Genomic DNA, 23,969 nt, shown 5'->3' with positions numbered 1-23,969 from the left:
AACCTTGGAAGCCACTGATTTCTTCAACATTGTCCAAAAAATATTTTTATTTTTTTCGGCATCTATTTTTCGATGGGCAGTACTTTTAAAATATGTTCAAAGTTATCTCTGAAACCACTGAGTGACACTAGATTGAAGGACACGATAGAGCCTTTAAAAGTTTTGAGTTTCCACTTGGGAGATGTATACGACACCTTGCTAAGCATTTATGAAAACTAAGAAGTAAATAATTTAAGAATACAGGAGGACTTGGGTTTATTAAGTTGTATTAAAATGTTTAAGTTTTTGTGTTCATTAATTATTTGCCATAAAATACTAAATTCCAGTACTTCAAGAAGCAAGCTAAAATGTAAATGTCGTGTGACTAGGGCCTCCCGTAGGGTTGATCGTTCGCCAGATGCACGTCTTTCGATTTGACGCCACTTCGGCGACAAGATTTTGGTCTAGCCTTTGCACTTGATCTTTTACAGAATTACGAAACATTAATTACAAATCTTCTATCGGATTCGTCCTTCGATGAAACTATTATTGATGCAAAAGAACTTCCTACCGAAATTGATGTGGAAACTAATTTTGGAGCAGCAATTACACGAAACCGGCTTAGAAGAATAAAAAGGGCTTCTCATACGAAGCATGAGATTTAGCCATTAAGATCCAAAAGAGCAATATAAATTCCGGTTTTTTATTTTATAATTGATCAAGCACTGAATACACTAGATGCTAGATTTGAACTACTTACTAATGACATTAATTTTTATATAACATACAGTATATGAATTAAACACGACACCCAAAGAAATGATACTAAGACACTGTAAAATATAGAATATATTGTAACTGATGGTGATTCTGTTTACATAAATGGAGTAGAATTAGCAGGGGAAATTTCAGCAGTATCTGGATTTTGGGCAAAAAGAAAGCCTAAGCAATGTATTGAGCTTAATTATAAGATCAATTTTGCCCAAATATTACTATTGCTTTAAGAATATTGCTAAAATATCAATAACTGTAACTAGTGGCGAAAGCAGTTTCTCTTAGTTAAAAGTAATCAAGAACTTTTTACATTTGACTACTACACAAAATCGTCTTACTGCTTTGGCCATTTTGGAAATTGTCCATGAAATTACTGGTCAAGTAAATTTGAAAGATGTGTTAAAAAGTTTGCAGAACTGAAAGTAAGAAAAAAATTGTGATCTTAGTGTAGTTGATGTTATCTTGTTTTTTTTTTTCAAAATAATAGCAGTTAAAAATGTAAAAAATTATATGGATAATAATTTGTGGCTAGTTGCAGATATTTCCTAATTAATTTCTACTGTTTAATATTACTTATTAGTATTAACTAATGTTATATGTTTCTTTCTAAAGATATATTTATATTAAAAATTAAATAAAACTATTTGTTTGTGTTCTGTTTGGCCTATTGAAGACGTGCAACCATGTGTGCCCCTGTTAGCAATGTACGTTTGCTAGGCATCAGACTGCAGTTGACCACTGCATGCTGTTCCCAGCGCAGTGTTCACTGGGAAGATGATCGCGATGGACCTACACTCACTGACTTCTGCAATTCTTTCCAGGTTTGAAACTGATGGTAATTGACAAAGGAAATTCTCATTTCCAGTCCCTGTTGGTTATGATTTTTTTATTTCCATTGTCCTTAAGTAATGTTACATGTCTGTGAGTGGTCCACCACTCCTTGTAGGCACGTTGGCAGTCTCGATGACGCACCAACATATAGGGTACTTTAGTTGCGACGTGATCATGGGCACGTACAAGTACTATAGCTCATTTCTACCATTTTGTCATGTCTCACCATCTTACCGTGCTGATTCCATGCAACAGACTATGACATAAAACCACTATATCGCCATGATTTTCGTCGGTGGTGGAGGATCAATTGACCAACTGCTACCAGTGCTACATTGTCTATGGCGCTATATTTTGTTCGATGAGATTTCATCACTACATAGGATGTGAACATATAATACCCATATGGATTATCTAAGTGGATTCTCGCCACGATGATGTACAGGGTGATCAAAAACTCAGTATAAATTTGAAAACTTAATAAACCACGGAATAATGTAGATAGAGAGGTAAAAATTATCACACATGCTTGGAATGACATGAGATTTTATTAGAACAAAAAAAGACAAAGTTCAAAAAATGTCCGACAGATGGCGCTGGACAGCAAAACTGCTACTGTGACCGGTGAGAGGTAAGCCGAAATGTTACAGAATCGCATCATCACCAGTCTGGCTGATAAACACCTGCTGGAACGTACGATGTTTATGCAGGATGGCGCTCCACCCCATACTGTTAGATGCGTGAAAGATCTCTTGCGCGCGTCGTTTGGTGATGATCGTGTGCTCAGCAGCCAGTTTCGTCATGCTTGGCCTCCCATGTCCCCAGACCTCAGCCCGTGCGATTATTGGCTTTTGGGTTACCTGAAGTCGCAAGTGTATCGTGATCGACCGACATCTCCAGGGATGCTGAAAGACAACATCCGACGCCGATGCCTCACCACAACTCCGGGCATGCTTTACAGTGCTGTTCACAACATTATTCCTCGACTACAGCTATGGTTGAGGAATGATGGTGGACATTTTGAGCATTTCCTGTAAAGAACATCATCTGTGCTTTGTCTTACTTTGTTATGCTAATTATTGCTATTCTGATCAGAGAAGCGCCATCTGTCGGATATTTTTTGAACGTTTGTATTTTTTTGGTTCTAATAAAACCCCATGTCATTCCAAGCATGTGTGTCAATTTGTACCTCTCTATATACATTATTCCGTGATTTATTCAGTTTTCAAATTTATACTGACTTTTTGATCACCCGGTATTCCACCAACTATCAATTTAACTGACTACAAGTCCCTTCGCCGAGAGGGAGGCATCCCTAGACTGTTTACTGGCTTTGCAATATAATCGTTCACTGAAAGATGACCTTGATGAAGCACTAGACCCGACGCGGTGCCAGTTACCAAGTGGATGATGCTCCAATGAGGGTGGCATGTTGCGGTCTCTTACAGAGCAGGGTGGCCACTTGTAGGGTGGCCACTTTTCAAACATAATCGACTTACTATTCTCGCGAACCGAGGATTTTTCGGTGACCTTATGTTACTACTCCTCGTAATACGTACATACGATATGAAATACGAAGAATATTCCGCATCATTGAGGTAAAATTGGGAAAGTACTACTGTAATACGTATAATATACTCTTCTTTGTGAGTCAGTCTTCGCTTGGTGGTCAGTTGCGAAACAAACATCCCCAGTGATAAGCAGACCATACTTGGTCTCCACTTACTGTTGCTGTAGCAGATCTTGAAAATGACGCCCATTTACAGAGAATAAAGGGTCGCAGTTGGAAGGATTTCTACGTTGCTCAGCTGCCGAGAGGAAGGTAGCACTGTTGGTGGGGTGGACCGCTTACCGACAGAAAGGTGTCCCTGTTGACGGGGTAGACCTTTCCGGCGGTGAGCTGCAGTGGCCTCTGGGCCCGGCACATGACGATCCGCAGCGCGCTGGTCACTCGCCGACCCACGCCCACCCAGGCGCAGCTGTACGCAGCAAGCGACACGGACAAGCCCTATAGGCACCATACGTCTCATATATAGAGTGAACCAGAAGTTACACGACCCTAAATTCAAAAATTCAAATCTCTATTAATGCAGTTATAATGTATACATTCGCAGTATAGAGGGTGTTCCACAAAACATGTTACACACTTCTAGATGCTGTAGAGGGGACTTGGCAGATCAGGTTTTACATAGGAACCTATGTCAGGAACAGCCATCCAACGACGCTACAGATCGTAAAAGTTATACGCGCCGCCGCCAGTAAAGTATGTGTATACAGGATGATTCCGTGATAGGCTGGCCGCGGTGGCCGAGCGGTTCTAGGCGCTTCAGTCCGAAACCGCGTGACCTCTACGGTCGCAGGTTCGAATCCTGCCTCGGTCATGGATGTGTGTGATGTCCTTAGGTTAGTTAGATTTAAGTAGTTCTAAGTTCTAGGGGACTGATGACCTCAGCAGTTGAGTCCCATAATGCTCAGAGCCATTTGAACCATTCCGTGACGATGTTACAAACTTTCAAGGGTGATAGAGATGGATAAATGTATTAATTTGAGGTAAGGGTCCTGTCCCGAAACGAACGAGTCGAAAGTTGTAAGAGAAAACCGTTCTGATACCTCTGGCCGTGGAAAAAATGTACTGGTACTGTTGTTGCTAAGATTTTAGGGTAGGCAACTTCGAGAGGTGTTGTATGGACCAAGAAAAGAAAAAAAATGTTTAGTGAACATGGGCTCTAAAACGCACATCTAAGAAACTATAAGCAGTTGATCAACAGAGGAGATGTGTTTCACACCAGCAAAGATGAAAAAGTGCCATCTCTGAAAGTTGCATACCCTACATTCTTAGCAACAACAGTACCGGTACGCGTATTCCACTGTCAGAGGTATCAGAATCATTTTCGCTTATAACTTTCGACTTGGAACCATTACCTCAGATTGATTCGTTTATTCTCGAAAGTTTGTAACATCATCACGAAATCACCCTGTATATACATAGATTTACAGGCGCCGGCGCTTAGAACTTTGACGATCTGTAGCGTTATTGGATCACGTTTCCGGACATGGTTCCTATGTAAAGCCTGATCTACTAAGTCCCCTCTACAACCTCAAGAAGTGTGTAACATGAATTGTGAAACACTGTATATTTTCTCGTAACAGATGTTGAAAATGACCTCCGTGTGGTGTAACACAAGCTACAATATATTTTTTCATGTTAGCTACTGCTTTTTTGGATAGTGCTGCACTATGCTGACTATTTCGTCTTTGATGTTCTGTTTCAGTTGTTCGAATGTGTTATGGTTGTCATTATAGACGTTATCCTTTAGATATCCCCGTAGAAAAAATCGGGAGACATAAATCTAAGGATCTAGTCGGCCACAGACACGTGAAATAATGAGTCCACCAAAGAACTCAAGCAACGTTATCACGGTGCTATTCGCTGTGTGTGCTGCTACACCATCTTACTGCAGCCATCAGCGTTGCTCATCAGTCCCTAACAATGCTACGAATTGTTTGATGATGTCCTGCTAACGTCCAGCTATTATAATATCCGAGAAAAAAAAATAGGCCTGCAATTCTTTTTCATGAAATTGCACACCAAACGCCGCCTTCTGTGAATGTAATGCGGTCTCATGGAAAACGTAAGGGTTTCCTGAACTCCAATATCTGTCATTTTAGATGTTAGACACTTCATGAGAGTTGGAAACATAACCCAACACCTGAAAACTGTTACGAATAAAACGCGAAATCCATTTAGCTGACACAGTTTTCGTATCGACTTTCATTGTGAACGTAGCTTAAACGCGCACGTAATTTCCAATGAGGCATCACTTAACACCGAAGGTCCGCCAGAACGTTCACAATTATTCACACTACCAGTTTTTTTGGAACGGACGACTTCGCGTGAAATCGTTGATTTTCTAGACACGCTTGTTTGACGAAGAGCTACGCTAAAGTTTTTCTGACATTTTAAGGAAGACTGCGATTTGAAGCATAGACAAACAGCGTCTGCTCCAAAAGTGAGATTAAATTAACAGACTCGTTGGTTCACGATAGACAAATAAGTGCGCGGACCTTATATCGACACGGCAGCCGCTTCGTGTTCTCCTGTCGGCCGGTCACAGCACGGGACACGTGACGCCACACGGACGTGCTTCTGGCGGTACGACACAGCACCGAGGGCGCTCACCGCAGTATTCGTGCGGTATTATTCAAGAATGAACACACGTAGAACCTGGGAAAAACACATGTCAGTTTGCACACAGCTAACTCAGTACTGACATCAATAGGGCGTGCTGTGTGTGCTGTTACACCATCTTCCTGCAGCCATCAGTGTTGTGTATCATGTATTTTGCGTCTCCCTCAAGGTCATCCGTTGCCAATGTCAACATTCCTGCTGGTAACATGGTGTGTCAGCAGTGTCAAAGTTTGTCAAGAATGTCTTCTGCCGCTCATCGCAATGCGAACTGGCGTTTTCGATCGCGAAATGTGTGGCAATCAACGCTCCAGGGAAAGTGGTGGTTTCATTGATGCCTTTTATGCCACCCCATTGAGGCCTTTTCGTACCGATACTGAACGGCAGTGTGAAATGTTTTCCTCGGCCACTCACAAGAAAACCGTGTGATTTCAAAGCTGGGAGCCGCTGTTCTGACCTCTATGGCAAAGAAGTCGAAGGAAAGGTTGAAATGTGGGTAACAGGAGTGTCACGAACTTCCGATCGTGTGATACGTCCAGGGTGGCATTGGGCAGAATTTTGGTGAAATTTGGTGCAAATATGAAAGCATTAACCCACCTTACAGCTCACACGGACTTCTGAGCTGTGGCCTTTCTTTCACATGTGTCGACACCTTGCTGTTGAAGAATCGTTGAGTCCGAGATTGACGTCGCATGGCGATATGCTTTTGCACCATTACAGCGGAAGGTTGTACGCACCTTTGAGCCAAATTTCAAACTCAAGTGTAGCAACATTTAGAAATTAAGATGTTTCGAAAAAGTGATTCTCTAATTCTGTTGAGCAGTGTAGTTTGAATTCTAAAGAAAGTTTTTTAAAAATGGTTTTAAAGGGTCTATTACGAAAATTCGAAAACTGTGGCAATTCCATTTGTTTGCTAATATATTCGTATAACTACCATTAATGAAACATTATTACTTACTGCTTCCATTATATCATGTCCACACCAGCAATAGACGAATATCTGTAGAGCCGGGATTGGAAGGAACATGGCGCATTTTATCACCCCACTGCCTTCGGGATTCTGAAAGGACACAAGGCAATTCGATAACTGATACCAGCAATAGCAGCCTAAAACTACTTTTCGAACACAATATGGCTGTAGGTAAAGTTTGACCACCAAAATTCTGAGATAGTTTTCATGTGGAATGTTCCATTTTATTTCGAAATAACTCACTGTTCTTGTCACTAGATACCTTTGCTGTATGTCAAGATATCGATCAAAAACACAAGGTGATGTCAATGAAGTGAACCTGAAGTAAAGATTGTCACTTTGTGATATTACTTCATTTCATTAAAGGATTCTCCTCCAGTTAGACAGCCATAGTTACCTTTCTCTTTGCACTTTAGGTATACGAGTTGGTAATACAAATTATTGTGTACTGAATGGTCCTTTCAGTTAATGCTAGTGTTGTAAAATATCCTGACAATTGTTTATAATCATTTAGCTATTCTTATTTGTTAAACCAAGGTCTATGAATAACCGTTTTCACTTTACCCGACCTCTTGCATTGTTTTGGGGAATAAATAAATTATGTTTGTTCATACGACTTTTTTAAATCGTGTTTACACATATGATGTGCATAAAAAATATAACATTCCTTCAGCATAGATTTAACCTTAAAATACACAAAATTATTTTCTTTCCTGTATTTTCTCTTTATCATGAGTAATTCGTAACAAGGTATTGTCTCTGCAAGGCAGGCAATCTGCTTTTCGATTTCGCGAATGCTTGTTTCAGTAAGGCTGATATGATTACGGTTAAACCGCAACCACATCCAGATTCCTTACTGTTGAAAAGTGATGGTAATGATAAAAGACAACTTGATTCAGAGAGGAAAACAGATTTTAGAGCAGGATATAAATTCAAATTTCTTTCAAGAGTAGTAATCAGTGCCAATCATCTTGTACTGCTGTAACCTAGCAACTGACGGGTAATTGACATTTACAAAATCACAGAACTTTTTGAGTCTTTCTCGTAGGGGCCTAAAATATGAAAATACTTGTAAACTTGATGTGTAATATTCTTGATATCAAATGGCAGCTTTCCATGGGATGTTTCCAAACTGTAGATAATATATACCATGCAACCCACTCCTATAAGATACACTGAAGAGCCAAAGAAACTGGTACACCTGCCTAATGTCGTGTATGGCCCCCGCGAGCACGCAGAAGTGCCGTAACACGACGTGGCATGGACTCAACTAATGTGTCAAGTAGTGCTGGAGGGAACTGTCACCATGAATCCTGCAGGGCTGTCCATAAAGCCGTATAAGTACGAGGGGGTGGAGATCTCTTCTGAATAGCACGTTGCAAGGCATTCCAGATATGCTCAACAATCTTCATGTCTGGGGAGTCTGGTGGCCAGCGGAAGTGTTTAAACTCAGAAGAGTGTTCCTGGAGCCCCTCTGTAGCAATTCTGGACCTGAGAGATGTAGCATTGTCCTGCTGGAATTACCCAAGTCCATCGAAATGCACAATGGACATGAATGGATACAGGTGATCAGACAGGATGCTTATATACGTGTCACCTGACAGAGTTGTATCTAGACGTATCACGGGTCGCATATCACACCAATTGCACGCGCGCGACACCATTACAGAGCGTTCACCAGCTTGAATAGTCGCCTGCTGAAATGCAGGGTCCGCAGATTCATAAGGTTGTCTCCATACCCGTACACGTCCATCCGCTCAATACAGTTTGAAACGAGACTCGTCCGACCAGGCACGATGTTTCCAGTCACCAACCGTTCAAAGTCGGTGTTGACGGGCCCAGGCGAGGCTTAAAGCCTTGTGTCGTGCACTCACACGAGTGGACCTTCGGCTCCGAAAGCCCATGTCGATGATGTTTCGTCGAATGGTTCTCACACTGACACTCGTCGATGGCCGGGTATTGAAATCTGCAGCAGTTGGTGGAAGGGTTGCACTTTCGTCACGTTGAACGATTCTCTTAAGTCGTCGCTGATCCCGTTGTTGCAGGATCTTTTTTCGGCCGCAGCGATGTCGGAGATTTGACGTTTTGCCGGATTCCTGATATTCACGGTACACTAGTGAAATGGTCGTACAGAAAAATACCCACTTCATTGCTACTCGGAGATGCTGTGTCCCATCGCTCTCTTGCGCCGATTATAACACCATGTTCAAACTAACTTAAATCTTGATAACCTGCCACTGTAGCAGCAGTAACCAATCTAACAACTGCGCCAGACACTTGTTGTCTTATATAGGCGTTGCCGACTGCAGCGCAGTATTCTTCCTGTTTAGAAGATCAAGGTCTTCATAAAGAAGTTGTTTGCTCCAAGGAGTTAATGTATTATTAACAATGGCTTCAGCTTTGATTCGTTTACAGCTGAACTTAACATCATAAAGTTTTATGTGTCATTTGTTGTACAATCCATGGAACTGTAGCTATGACTACGACAAACAGTATGGTTTGCAAAAGTTCCCTCAGCTGCAGCCAATATAAGCTTTTCATTTCCTTGAATTTCACAAATTACGCTTTTACTATTCACCAAATCCATCCCGATACATATTAAAGCTCATAACTGTAACATGTGTGGTTCTCACTACATAGAACCGACCTTAATGAAAAGTCTTGTAGCAGTTAAGGTGAGGTACCAGATTAACCTTCAACGACAGTATTGTATCTTTCGTTGTTTAACTAACATAAAAGTTCTGTGATTCTGAATATTAACGATCTGGTTTCATGATAGCCCTTTAGTTTCATGACAGCCCTTTAATAATGCATGTTTTACCTCTCTAAAGATATGTTTCATAGAAACAACTAAGCAGAATTTCTTAGGATGTATGAAACATACTTACCCAATGTCTTTCTTTTTTTTTTTTTTGGTGAAGAACAGCAGCTGAAGAAGCCATCATATGTTTCTTTGCCACACTGAATAATATCAGAGTTCACACCATGTGCAATCGAAAAAGCGGCATTGCAAAAAGTTGGAAGAAAAGGTGTATTTGTGTTTAGGCATAATAACTTAGTTCAGTCAACTGCCATCACTAGACTAAACAAATTTCATGTGTCTTCATTGGTAGGGGACAACCTATGTGTCACCCCACTCTTCATTGTTGCCAGATTTATTCAATATGACGGCGATGATGTCATCCAAGATGGCGGCATGTAGACTTGGCAACATCGCATGACGTCATCCAAGATGGCGGCTTTTGGAGGAAGAATAGTCCAATTGTGCTATCTCCACTAACCTAACATCAAGAAAAAATGGCGGGAAGTTTGAATTTTGGCGGGAAAATAGTCCAATTGTGCTACATCCACTAACCTAAGCCTCCAGAAAGAAAAATAGTGGAAAGTTTGAATGCCAACACAATAATGCATGCAAAAACCGTACTTGTCTTTATTATTATTATTATTATTAACATTCATTATCATTCATTGTCATTTATTATCATTTATTATTATTTATTATCATTTATTATTATTTATTATTATTGACCTGCCTCCACTAGAAAATTCCCTCCAAATTCAAATTCCAACACGATAATGGTTGCAGAACCTTACTTTTGTTTATTATTATTCATTATTATTTATTAACATTCATTATCATTCATTGTCATTTATTATCATTCATTATCATTTATTATCATTCATTATCATTTATTATTATAGGGCTACCTCCACTAGAAAATTGCCCCAAATTCAAATTCCAACACGATATTGTCTCGAAAACTGTACTTCTATTTATTATTATCATTTATTATTTATTCAATATGTCCAATTTTCTCAGTGAGAAAGCCATTTTCCTTACATCCATAACAAAAATCTATCACAAGTTCAAATCCCAACACCATAATTGATCACATGTAAGAGCTTTCTCCGTCACTTACCTTTTTTCACTGGTAGCCTATCATAATCGTGTCAAATAATAAACTGCACTTACAGTAACTTAAGTCACGTCCTTTGATTTTGCAGGAGGAGAAGGGACTGAAGACTTTATTTCAAGCAGAATGGTCATCACTTGTTCTCCAACACAGTCAGCACACACATCTTTGATATTGCAGTGCAGTCACCACGATGTCCGCGCTCCAACTGAATAAGTTCAAATCCTCGCCACCTCCTGGCCTGCGCACGGAGACACTGCCTACGCCTGTCACGTGAGGAAGCCGGCCACTAGCGCGGGGGGCGAGACCAGCGATTGCTCCCACGTCGTAAACATGTTTTCGCTGGACACGCTGGAACTTGCCGAGTTTGACGTCACAGCGGCCCCTTGTCCGCTCACCACGTGTATTCGTCGCCTCCGCACGTTTCCCGCCAAAATTGTCTGCCTCGGAGCTGAATCACACAACGGTCGACCATTCGCTGCCACACTTTTGGCGCCACGTACAAACCTGTCGATGCCGACCGCTCACTGTCCACCACGTGTCCCTGTGCGAGCGAGAACGTAGTGCTATACTTTTGGCGGCAAAGTTTGCTCGACAGTGGAATCCGCCATGACTATATAACAGCACGTTTGTACCGCAATAGAACGCCCGCTAATTGACTCGCACTCACACGTGCGTAATAACTGTACAATCGCTGCACCGCCACCCCGCTTACGTCACACACCCTCCATACACACGACGGACATAGCCTTCTGTAAATAACTGGAAAATGACTCATTATTTCAGGCATTACGGTCATGCAGGTGTGTCCCAACAGACTTCTCCATGCTCACACAGCAAAACTCCAGAGCGCAGCTAACGTACGCGCGGCCGGCTGAGCCCGCACACCCCCTTGGCCAGCGCGCCAGGTAGGCGTTGAGCGGCGCTTCAGGGACCAGCCACAAACGGTCAGCCGCGCTCGCCTCAGAGTCCGACTACGTAAACATCTTTCCGCGTCCGCGAGCACTTAACGCTGGACAGGATGGAACCTGTCGACCGCGTGCCGAACAAACGATACGTTTGGCGCCAGAGTTTCACCGACACTGTAATCCACCATGACCGTATAACAGCGCGTTTGCTTGTCGCGAGAACGCTCGCTAATTCACTCTCACCACCCCGCTATATTAAATAATTGAATTTACAATTTCATATACGTATGCAAATGTGTTCAACTCCCTAATTTCAACTACTCATAGCACAGCCTACAGACATGCGAACTGCTCGTAAATAATGTAAAACATTTACCTCCAAATAGTTAAACAACTACTAATTCTCGGAAACAATTTCAGTGCATAGGCTGATGGAAGGAGGAACGAGTGTAATTTATTTATTTGCGACATATATTTTTGAAGCGTTTACTTCTCATAGGTTTCGATACGTAAGGCTGACATAAGGCAGTTTCTGAACTCCAGTAGTGCACTACACTTGGCAACACAACCACACCCATCAAGATATTCATTCCAATCCGGACCTGTAACTCCTCTACAGATAAATTCGTCCAGTTATTTGTCTACTGACTCACATTCTGACCAGACTGCCGTTATTGCGCAAAAACAGCTCAGACTGTGCTGTGCTGCTCGGTGAAGAAAGGAAGGGCTGCACTCTATTTATTTGGAGCCCTTTTATTTAGTTGTGGAGTACATTTGTCACAAAACACCCGCACTGATCCGACTGTGGTCATCTGACACAGGCCACAAACACGTAAACAACTCCTAATTTCACCACACAATAGCAAACAGCTCTTAAATAATGCAGTACACAATATCAGCAGACGAGCTCTGTACTCTTAAACTCTCCAAATAAAGCACCGCACAGTGCACAGACACGCTAGCAAAATAGTGCAACAGACGCGCCCAAACACCACCAGCTGCCAAACCGACCAAAGGTCTCTGCTCGGCCTCCCTCAAACATGACCTCAACACAGTCGCATTCGCACCTATCACCGGAGAAATTGATATTGCCTATGCGCCTTAGATTACGCTCCAAGGCAAGCCGCACGCGCGTGCGGTCGGCAGGGAAGGGGGTTCCAGAGTCTCCAGCCAAGTTCAGCTTCCGAGCGCTTGTGACAGCCGACACATGTGAATGCTGCATTGTTCTTCTCATGTATACCGCCGGCGTCACAGGTCTGGACCTGCCTTCACGTCTATTGTCAGAATAGCTCATAGCTCATTGACACACTCGATTAAGGTGGCCGGGAAAACATTTACTACTCGCATGCAACCGAGATGGTGACGGAAAATCAATCACTCTGATCTGCGCTGCAGGTGCTTGTAATCATTTAGAACACTCTATTTATTTTTTTCGAACAACTTATTTAACAATACAGTATACCTATCACGCTATCACAAAACACCAATCCCAGATGTGCCCTGGGCCATGTTGCACAGCCCACAGACACGCACCCAATCATAATTTCAGTACACACTATAGCAAACTGCTACTAAATAATACATCACACAGATGTGTAGATACGATCAGTGCTCGTAAACTATCCTAATAACACATAGCAGAGGCTGCAGATCCACTCGCAAAATAACTCAGCAGACGTGCACAGGTACCACCACTCTGCACCCTGCCCACAGGATCGTGAAGTCAACCATCCGTCTGATTTCAGACCTCGCACAGCCCCTGCTCGGCTTCCGCAAGCGTGAGTTGGCGCAGTCAACCCCCTCGTCAGCGGTCAAAGCACACACATACGTCCATCCAGGACCAAGATCCCACGCCGCGACCACCGAACGCGGGTGAAAGTCAACTTTTTATCAACGTAGCATAATTCCAAAACGCAGCCTCCATATGCTAGACACATCATAGCAGTACATGTCTTTACCTCCTAAGACACTGTAGTACACTGTGCACTGCTCCTCACACGACATTACACCACCCTTTAACTAAACATAACTACACATCCCTGCTCTCGCCTCATCGCGTGACCAGCCATCTAAAAACCTTCTCAATATTATTCTTACTTTACAACATTTTTTTTAAAAAATGATATCTAATTTACGCCTCCGACCGCACCTAACCTCACACCTGTCCCACCATCAACATATGCAAGCGTCCTCAACCCTATCTTGACACTCATATATCACCCACAAACCATGTCCATCAATCAATTTACCATTCTCATCCCCTCTTTTCGAATTACTAACGTAGCCTCTATCTAAACACCAACCAACTAATCTTTCTCGCACTTTCAACAGTAAAATTAATTTTACACACACCCAGAAATACCAAACCCAAATAAAGAGTCAAACTTTTATACAGAGCATCAAGCACATACGACATTCACACCAATATTCAAAGCCTGGTTCATATTTACCACCTCCACCTTCAATTAAATATTATTACCATTGCCGCAACATTCTGCCAGCGCTCGATTTGTACCTATTTTTCCGCTCCTTAACTGTTGTAACTAGCGGTCGAATATCACTATCTATAGATTGTATAAATTTCCACATAAAAAATAATCTCGCTCCCCCCCCCCCACCCCCCCCCCCCACCCCCCGCTTAGAGACTCCTATATCCGAACACATCTATCACATGCTCTTATCTAATAACTCATCCATCAGGTCTAGGGGCAAGGTCATCCCTTTCTTTCCTTCTTTCAGCAGCAGACAGGTATTTTTTTTTACAGTGGTAGCTAAACTGCGCCATCAACTTAACATCACCATTCGCGAAACATATTTTCAAATACGTAAACACACTTACTCAATTAAACAGCAGTCCTGCTGAAGACATGACCTTCAATATTACAGTTCTTAATCCAATAACCACAGAAACAAGTACTAAATGCTAAAACTAATCCCATAGCGCCTTACAAAGCGAGTGTCCGAGCGCCGGCGGCGGCATGTCAAAGCCACATAGCTGTCCATCTAAACAGCTGTCCATTCAGCCCCAGAACCAGAATGCTGACGTGGGCTTTCCCTATACCTGCTCTCCAGCTATTGTCTAACGACATACAGTGCACAAATGGATTCCTGAATAGTGCAGATCTGTATCTCCTCCTTGCATCTCCAACAGGACATGTAAACAGTGTCTCCCGCAGCCAGCGAACCCAACGTCATTCACCCTTCGCTCACAATTTCCACTCGCATATATAAAACCATATTCACTCCTGCCAAAACTCGTGGCCGAGCGATTAAAGGCGCTACAGTCTGGAACCGCAGGACCGCTACGGTCGCAGGTTCGAATCCTGCCTCGGGTATGGATGTGTGTGATGTCCTTAGGTTAGTTAGGTTTAAGTAGTTCTAAGTTCTAGGGGACTTATGACCACAGCAGTTGAGTCCCATAGTGCTCAGAGCCACTTGAACCATTTGAACCTGCCAAAACTCACTTAATAATAAAAAAATCATTCTCACTTTCTAAGCATAGATGAGTATGCATTTATCTTCACCCATCTGATCTCTGCAATTTAAGTCGGAGAAAGACATATCTATTACCTTCTGCAACCTGTCTATAAACTGAACTATCTCAGTTACTACAACAGGACCTTGTTTTGACCATTCGCTGGAAATGCGCGCAATGTTGTACGCGTCAAACCAGGTACAAGTACAACAGATCCTCAACACTCTATCATCTTTATCCTCTACCATCAAACAGTGAAATAGTCAGGAAGGAACCAATGCGATCCACCTCCAGTGCGAACAAACGGAATTCACAATACTCCCCCCGAATAACTCAAGAGTGCAACCATCCAAGAATTCCTAACAGCTCGCCAAATCCAACACCTCAAACTACAGATGCCTATATGAACAAGATCATATTAAATATACACACACATTGCAGAGACCCCTTTAAAGTTTATCACCCATACTCTAAGCGAATGAGATGCTGCCTCTGGCCCTTGTTCAAACGGTGTTTTCTAACACGCTTTTGCACACTGCCGAGCATTACGTCTTTCTGCTGCGACTTCGAAGTCATTTCTGATTCTAAACAGACATTAACACGGACTGATGCATGGCCTCTCACAGAAAACTATACCTTGCACCTCATAAATCATACTCTTACAGTCGATAGCATAACATTGAATGATTTTAAATGAAGGACAGACAGCCACAACACAAGGAAAATAGAAGAGCCTGCTGGCGTTGTAGCGACTTCCCTCGAAAGTGATTGACCACCTCTACATTAAACTCATATGTTGCAGTGACCGAATAGTTTATAACTCTGCATACCATTTCTAGTGATTGGTCATTTTTGCACACAAGTACAGGATCATCGTTGTCGGTGCTAGCAATCCTGGAAGTTGTGGTCCATCAACCAAAATTTCTCCCCCAACTCAAGCAAGCATTGTCAGTCAGTCATTATGTTGTACCCAATGCACAGATGCGATGGATAAGACACCACCGATCTACTGTAATATTATCCATCACAGCTGATATCGCGAAAAAATTTATAGTATGTCCAACACTGGCCAATCATGTGACAGCTTCTTTTCTTAATTTCAGTATCATAGCTAAACCATACATCCTCTACTTTGCGCCGGCCGCGGTGGTCTAGCGGTTCTGGCGCTGCAGTCCGGAACTGCGGGACTGCTACGGTCGCAGGTTCGAATCCTGCCTCGGGCATGGGTGTGTGTGATGTCCTTAGGTTAGTTAGGTTTAAGTAGCTCTAAGTTCTAGGGGACTTATGACCTAAGATGTTGAGTCCCATAGTGCTCAGAGCCATTTGAACCTCTACTTTGCAAGTATCATTGCGACCATTCATAGATGATTGCCCAGCACGCCCATTCACACTTAATTCTCGAACACATAAAGACGATCAAATTATACCAGACAATGCTATATATTTCTAAGACCTCGCGCATAGTACTCGATGAATCTCTCTGCGTATGGCGGTCACAGAGCTATCTAGTCCTCTTACATTAAAAGACCATCCTCACCTCGGCATTGACCTACCTACCCCGCGACATCGATACCCAATTATTCCTGAACCGAGCAGACGAATACAGCTACACTCCACCTCTCTTGACTGAATAGAGCTTTCCTAGTCCTAACCCATCCAAGTGCACCACATTTCTCGAAATGTAAGCAAGTCTTGGAGCTTAGCACACCATATCGGGCTATAGTAAGAGATCTCAAAGTGCCTTAATTTAATAGCATACAGTTAAGAAGAACAAGAACGGATCTATATTTATGCACAACGTAGTTCGATAGATTTTTAAGGAAAACATCCAATCTATCATGTGTAAAGTATTGTTCTAGAGTCCATGATGGGTGCAACGAAGGTTCCGGTAGGAGAGAGAGAGAGAGAGAGAGAGAGAGAGAGAGAGGGAGAGAACATAAACACACACTCCTAAAACTAGAACGTTCAGCACTTAAAAATGGGCGTAACCTTAGATCGCTGACTTTTCCGTCCTGTCAGACATACATCCTTCTCCCCGGTCACCTTACGCTGAGCTATCTCTACCCCAATCGTAAAACTTTTCCTTGCTATGATACGAGCCCAATATAGCCCTGCGGACACGTCTAATGCCCAATGATCACACCAGATCACGAGTCAGAAATAATACTACTACTCCATCAGGTCTATATAAAAAATGACAGTTATTACCAGCCGGTACATCCTACAAGCAAACAGATACGTATAACAGCAGCATCCGACATGTGAAAATTACAAGTCATCCCGTCACCGACTCTGTAAACACCCGTCTGTCGGGTAAGTGTGTACACAATGATTACAGCCCCTCACAAATACCCACATCTAACTTAGTTATGACGCTGAAGTCTCGATTTTACACCAAGCATGCGACAGGGTGGGGTCGCGTAAATCAAAGTGTGTTTAGAGGAATGTGTCAACTTTCATCACACATAAATGATTCTCTGTGCTCCTGAAAAGCATCAAATACAGTATTCAACTCCCGTGTATCACTGCTACCTCAGTAGATATACACTATAATACGAACTCAACGAGAAAAAATTGACTGCCTTCCTTATTGGGCTCGCTTCGACGTCATCGTTTTCCTGCATTTCTCTTGTTGCCGCATACTTGACTCCATGTACATATTCCCCCTGCGAACCAGAAGATAAGCAAGTACGTCCTCATTTTCACCGCATTTAGGTGTATATTAGGTTAGTTTATATCTATGCACTAATCAGTTTTCGCATTTTTTTCGATTTTATGTCAGATCCATCCATGCGACCGCGATATAAGTTATCGTTCTGTGTTCTAAAATTATCTCTAAATATAACCAAGGCGTATCCAGTCACCTCCACATTCGGAGAGCGCTAGCTCTGTTTTCTGTATCTCTATGTACATGCACGCCTCGCGGAAGGCTCCCAGGACCGGCGGTAGAGTAGAGTTAACGTTCGAATGTGGATCAGCCGCGAGTTATATGGAGAGCGTTGTTCAGATGTGGATCCACAATACACCGCACCGTGTTTGAAGGTGAATCCGCCTCGCGGAAGGTAGGAAGCTGTATTTGAATGCAGATCCACAGTATTCAGAACCCGAGTTAGCATTCGAGTGTGGATCTGCCGCGTGCTAGTCCGAGTCGTTCACTTAAGGTGGCCAATAAAACTGACCGCCCCTGACAACTCTAAGTCCAGCCATCTGCACAATCTGGCAACACTGTAAGATGGGGACGTATTAGGAGGAAGTGTTGTCTACTTCCGAGTTGGTCTGGATGGAGTGAGCCCGTGGTCTTGCGGTAATCGTCGTGCATTCTAAACTTAAAGTCGAATGTTCGCGACGAACTGTTTGGTTTTTTTTTACCACATTTCGGTCTAAAGTTATGAGTCTGATTGAACATCGAAGACAATTCGCTTAACATTCTACCCACCCGCAGTAACAAGTATTCCAGAAACAATTCCGCAGGACAGCTCGTGGCTGCGTCGCGATCATAACAGCTTACGCTCGAGCGTTTCCTCGCGCTGCAGCGGCTGCCGGCCAGCGGCCAGACGCCACCCGCCGCCTGAAATCCGGCGCCGCCCATGTAAAGGCGGCGCCACGCTGTTAGTGTATGTATCAATGCCATTTTCGAATTTAGTTATCATCTTGCAGTTAAGCATTGGATTTTGCATACTTGAAAATCATGAACTATAGTTAAGCATTGTAAAATTGAGTCGCAAGTGGAAAAAGGTGTAACATCTGCAACACAACATTTACTTTGGTATAACAGAAGGGTGAATGTAGAGGAGGCAGTTAGAAAGATTTGAACTGCGCGTGGAGCGAGTGTTTTTGGGAAAAATACGCCAAAAAAGATATTCTTGTTTCAACAAAGATCGTTCTGGCATGAATGATTTTCCACATTAAGGAAGTCTCGACTACTGATATATGTGACAGATTACCATTTTACCATCATGCGACATTTGCATTCAACAGGCAAAGTTCAGAAGTCTGGTGTAGGAGTACTGCATGCTCTAATTCGAAACAACAAAAATCAACGGAGTGACTATTATTGAACGTCATCAAGTCGCTCATTGAGCATTCCTATGCAGTACTGTTACTGGTGACGTGTTATGATGCCTTTATCGTTAACTTCCTAAGAAGAAATGAAAGGCTGAGCCCCACCAAAAGACGTAGACTAGAGTAAAGTGTAGTGTGAACATAATATTTTACATTTGATAGCGCCATAAGTGTGTTTTGGACTACGAATTCTGCCCCAAGGGGTGTGTGCAACACAGCTGGAATTTGTTGTCAACAACTGAGACACCTTTCGGTCGCAGTGTAAGAAAGTCGAGCAACAAAACTACATCACCTGTGCTACTGCATGATAACTCACTCTGTTGATTTGAGAAACAAAACTATCCAGGAGATTGATAGGAAAGTCGTCTCTCAGACACTTGTATTGATAGGGAAGTCCTCTCTCAAGCACTTGTCTCTCTCGTCATATATTCGTAAAATATTACCTTTCCCGCTCTTGATTGATCAACCGTCAAGGCAATTCATTTCTAGACGAAAATACTCTTTAAAACTACTACGGTTTAAAGACATAATTAAAACAAGTAAGCTTCTACGGGCGTAGAATTTGTAAACAACTGTTGCATTGTCAGATTGTTGTAGATATCGTGAAAGAAAATTCAGCTGCTGATTAATTTCTCTTTGATAATTACTGTTGCGTTTAGTAAAATCATGGAAAATGCAAATGAAATATTCACTTTACTAGTACAAATTAAATTCAGCTTACTGCAGAAACATCACGACGGCAATCTATCTTAATAAAGCATTATGTGTCTAAGCCTATTTTAACACGAATTAGTAGAGTATTACCGACTTTTGACTTCGAAAAGATCTGTATTTACTTCATTTCCTGTATCATTCGCAAGTATTATGAAAATGTGGCATTTCATAGATAAAATTATGTACTCACAACAACAAAAAATATGTCGGCAGAAAACAAAAGTGGCATTATGAAATTGGCAGTACCGTAAGGTTTCCACTCTGACACTAAATGTTACTGTAAGTAGCAAGCCGAATTTTGCTCGAGCGTTATCTTACGATTCCCTTATTGAGTTTGTATCTGCCTACTTGTAGCTCAGCTACAAAAGAATTAAAAATCTGGCTTTCAACGAGTCTCGAAAGGCGAACGAAAGCAGCTTGCACCTGGTAGCCAAGCATGTTACCTGGGATCTGGTTTTTTCTAAAGTGGGAAGACATCCTTTTGCAGTTGAATTGTTGGCAAATGTCAGTCAGACGTGTGCCGTTGGTCTAAGCGTTTCGGTATGTTGAATTTGTACCAATGATTTTTCTACAGGTTTTTTCTGTTCCAAACAGAGAGTTGAAGTCTCCCATTAGTATTTTCACGTCATCTTGGTGAATTTTGCACATAGTATTTTCGAGTGTGTTCCAGAATTTTCGGACATTTTCGGTGTTTTTCTTATTTTCGATGTTGGCGGGGGCATGTGCATTGATGAGTGTATATTTTTTACTGGGGCTCTGAATGAGCATAGTCATAAGTCGATTGCTGATGGGTGTGATTTCTTTGACAGAGTTGATGATAGATCTGTGTTCGAGAAAAGCAATGCCGACGATTGGTACGCCTTTCGCTACCTTTTGTTGTATTTTGAAGATGCAATGGTTTCCGTAATGCAAGGTTTCACTGTCAGTTAGTCGTGGTTCGTGAAGAGCAAGGATGAGAAATTTTTGGTGGTCGATTTCTTTTGTGAGATTATTTAGTTTTCGTTATTTGTATCAATGTACCAATGTTTAGTTTTCAAATGCATGTTTTTTGGATGTAGGGAAATTTACCAGAGATCTTCGATATTCTCTGCCGTGCTAACCTGGCCTCCCCAGAATTCGAAATTCCAACAGCCGCCTGTCGACAGTTTGCACAGTTCATGTTTTCTTGTGTTTCATTGGTTTGGCTTGGTGATCCCAGGACCGGGCAGGACCAGAGGGTGTTGAAGCCTTTGGAAGCAAATATTTTCAGCCGAGCTCATTGAGCTAACAGACGGTGACCAGAGTAGCGGTGGTTTTCACTCAGACGTGCGTGGATTTTGAGTTCAACGGATTGAGTAGTCGTTGAGGATTGTGTTAGTATTTGTTTCACCCCAAGTATTTGATTTCATCGGTACCACCCATATGGGGGAGGGTTTCCCCTATCGGCCCCACGGGATTATTATTATTATTATTATTATTATTATTATTATTATTGTCATTATGTCATCAGCAAATCCGATATGGTGCACCTTCCCACCACTGAAATAGATGTGCATTGTTCGACTCAGTATTTCCATCACATAAAAATGGGTTATAATTACGTTACATTGCTGCTAGTAGACATATTTCTCACTTTTTCTTGGGCAGTTGCTACCTGTTACTCCATCATAGGAATCTATGTGCGCAGCATTGTTGCAATACAGATGTTCAAATTATCCGATTTCTGTAATTTCATTTCGATACCAGATCGTTCTAATCGGATTCAGCCAGTCAGGCTTAATGTGGATATCCGAATACGACTCTCATCATTTGATAGCTGGGTAAACCACATTCTTAATCGGACGGTTGAATCTAGGTCACTTATTTATGACAAGGCCTGAATTCTTAATCACTGTGAAAAATAATAATACAATGTGTTTATTACTAATATTTTATTTAAATATAAATATATGAACGAACGAGATAACAGTTTATTTACAGGAGCAGAGCCCCATCCATCATAGCAGAGTAGTGCGAGATTGGTTTCAGGGTCAAGAGAGGATAAAGCTGTTGCCGTTTGTTCCACGATCACCGAACATCAACCAGATAGAGAATATGTGGGCAGAGGTAACAAGGTCATTGCCATGTGGACCTACAAATGCAAGCGACCTTTGGACGAACATAGAAAACGTATGGTGGGAAGTAAACCATCACGCTACACTGTCGACGACTTAATGAAAACAATGCCCCTACGCCTTCGAGAAATCTTACGTAATGTTCGTGGGTGGGTTGGTTACTAAAAGTATACTCGTCCACAAAACCCATGTGGACAATTATCTGATAGTCGGTCAAGCTTTGCTTTGTCGCAGCTCTTTAGATACAAGTCCATTTACTTTCAGTCTCCTCCTTACAATTCTTGCAATGTAAGGTAATTGAAAAATCTCATCCACTCGACGCCAACTGAGGAATTGACTGGTGCATTTGTTGTTCAACACACAGTAGTTGTCACCCTCACTGGAATCAATGACTGTGTGTGTGTGTGTGTGTGTGTGTGTGTGTGTGTGTGTGTGTGTGTGTGTTTTCGTGTTGACGCACAATCTGAATCAATATTATAAACATTAGAGAGACAACCAACAATAAATATTGCATCAAATATGACTGTAAAGTATTTTAATGCGATGGGAAGTTACTAACTGAATTTTACCCAACCCACCACCTGCATATTACGTTACGTTAAGTAAGATGTATTTACTCCATAGTATCTTTAGCAGAGACAGTGCGCTCTTGTTGTCGAGGCTCGCGACAAGTGCAGCGATTAGCAGTGCCCAGTGCATCCGCGATTTGTTTATGTTGGCTGAGCGTGGACACTGCAGCAGACACTTCGCCATAAACAGAAAGAAATCACCTTGGCTCTGACTGCAGTGAGCGGATATCACTGCCTGCGTGTTCTTATAGTAACCAACGTGAGACTCTACTCACAGGTGCCATGGGGCAATTGCAACGGGTATCATGTCATTAGTCATCAGAATATTAACCAGTGACGAAATGTCCACTCTATTTGAATCCTTCTCACAAAGGAATGTGAGGTGATATCAAAATTTATCCAACATACAAAAATTAACTGCAGGGCTTTCATGTATGCAGTAGTAGCACACAAGGAAATATTATGTCTTGGAAGCGTATATTTCATTTCCTCTTCTCATACTAACGCCCTTGTTTTAGTATGAAGTGAGAAAAAAAAAACATGAAAAACTAAAGTTCCTGAGAAGCATATCAGTCATTTCCTCTTCTCATATCATAACTTTTACTTTAGTATGAAGTAAAAAAACAAACAGTTTAAGTTTGTGAAGCGTAATATGACACAAGATTCTTATCGTAGGCGCTATCGGAAACGCAAAAAGCAGGGAGCTGTCCGTTCTTTTGTCCGACAGTCTGTCTCCTTTCATGCATTACTCCCGCTGGGAGATTCTTATTTAAGAACTTGTGGGCATCAAGTTCTTCAGCAGAACAAGCCTTATGTTATTGTGCTAATTACGGTGTGGAAAAAATGCAACAAAGGCGATTTTTCCTAAAGCAGTGGGGATATTTGCAAATGTCTGTATTCAGCAATGACTGCCAGCTGCCATAACACTTCACAGAATCCATGCGGCAGGCAACACAACTGTGCGTGCACTTCAGACTTCATTCAGTAAGTTGTCAGGAGATGGATGGAAACGTCAAATTAACGTCGCTTTCCGAGTCGTTTTCAATCCAGAATGAGGCGTTATTAAGGTGGTTGAGTGTTCTAGCAGTTACACTTTTATAATTCCCATATGAGCATTCCGATAGCCAAAAGAACCCGTTAGTGTGAAACTATCGCGAACTGCATTAATATCAAACTGCAAGAACTTGAGACAATACGTGGACTCTTCTCTTCTCTGGGTGACCTATTACTGTTATTTAGGATTCTCTCCGTCCTAGGCGTAATGCAAATGAAACTTCAGAGGCGCTCTCCGCTATTCTTGACAAACATCAGCAACTTGTAATCACTGCGAATTACAACTGCGTGATGATATAGCTCAGGTTGTCAGTAGTTGTGGTGGTGTTATGCTGTCAATCCGCTTACAGTAGCGTTAATGGTGGCACACATAATTTAGCGCTGACTACCTACTTAAGTGAAGATAGTGTATGGCGTCGTCGCTTCTCTTTATCTGGCCTC

The 23,969-nt window shown here is 42.1% G+C and overlaps 1 protein-coding gene across 1 annotated transcript in view; it reads right to left on the bottom strand.

The window, feature by feature from the left end:
* The window catches only part of LOC126096161 (odorant receptor Or2-like), a 128,633-nt gene that overhangs the window by 36,805 nt on the left and 67,859 nt on the right, over positions 1-23,969 (bottom strand). The window contains exons 4-5 of the mRNA XM_049910586.1: positions 6,729-6,830; positions 3,437-3,592 (exon numbers count right to left, since the gene is read on the bottom strand). Coding sequence (XP_049766543.1) covers positions 3,437-3,592; positions 6,729-6,830 — 258 coding nt within the window. The remainder of the gene's footprint in view (positions 1-3,436; positions 3,593-6,728; positions 6,831-23,969) is intronic.

The sequence above is a fragment of the Schistocerca cancellata genome, chromosome 1, assembly GCF_023864275.1.
Source record: "Schistocerca cancellata isolate TAMUIC-IGC-003103 chromosome 1, iqSchCanc2.1, whole genome shotgun sequence".
Taxonomy (NCBI): Eukaryota; Metazoa; Arthropoda; class Insecta; order Orthoptera; family Acrididae; genus Schistocerca; species Schistocerca cancellata.
This window is presented reverse-complemented; position numbering and strand designations above follow the sequence as displayed.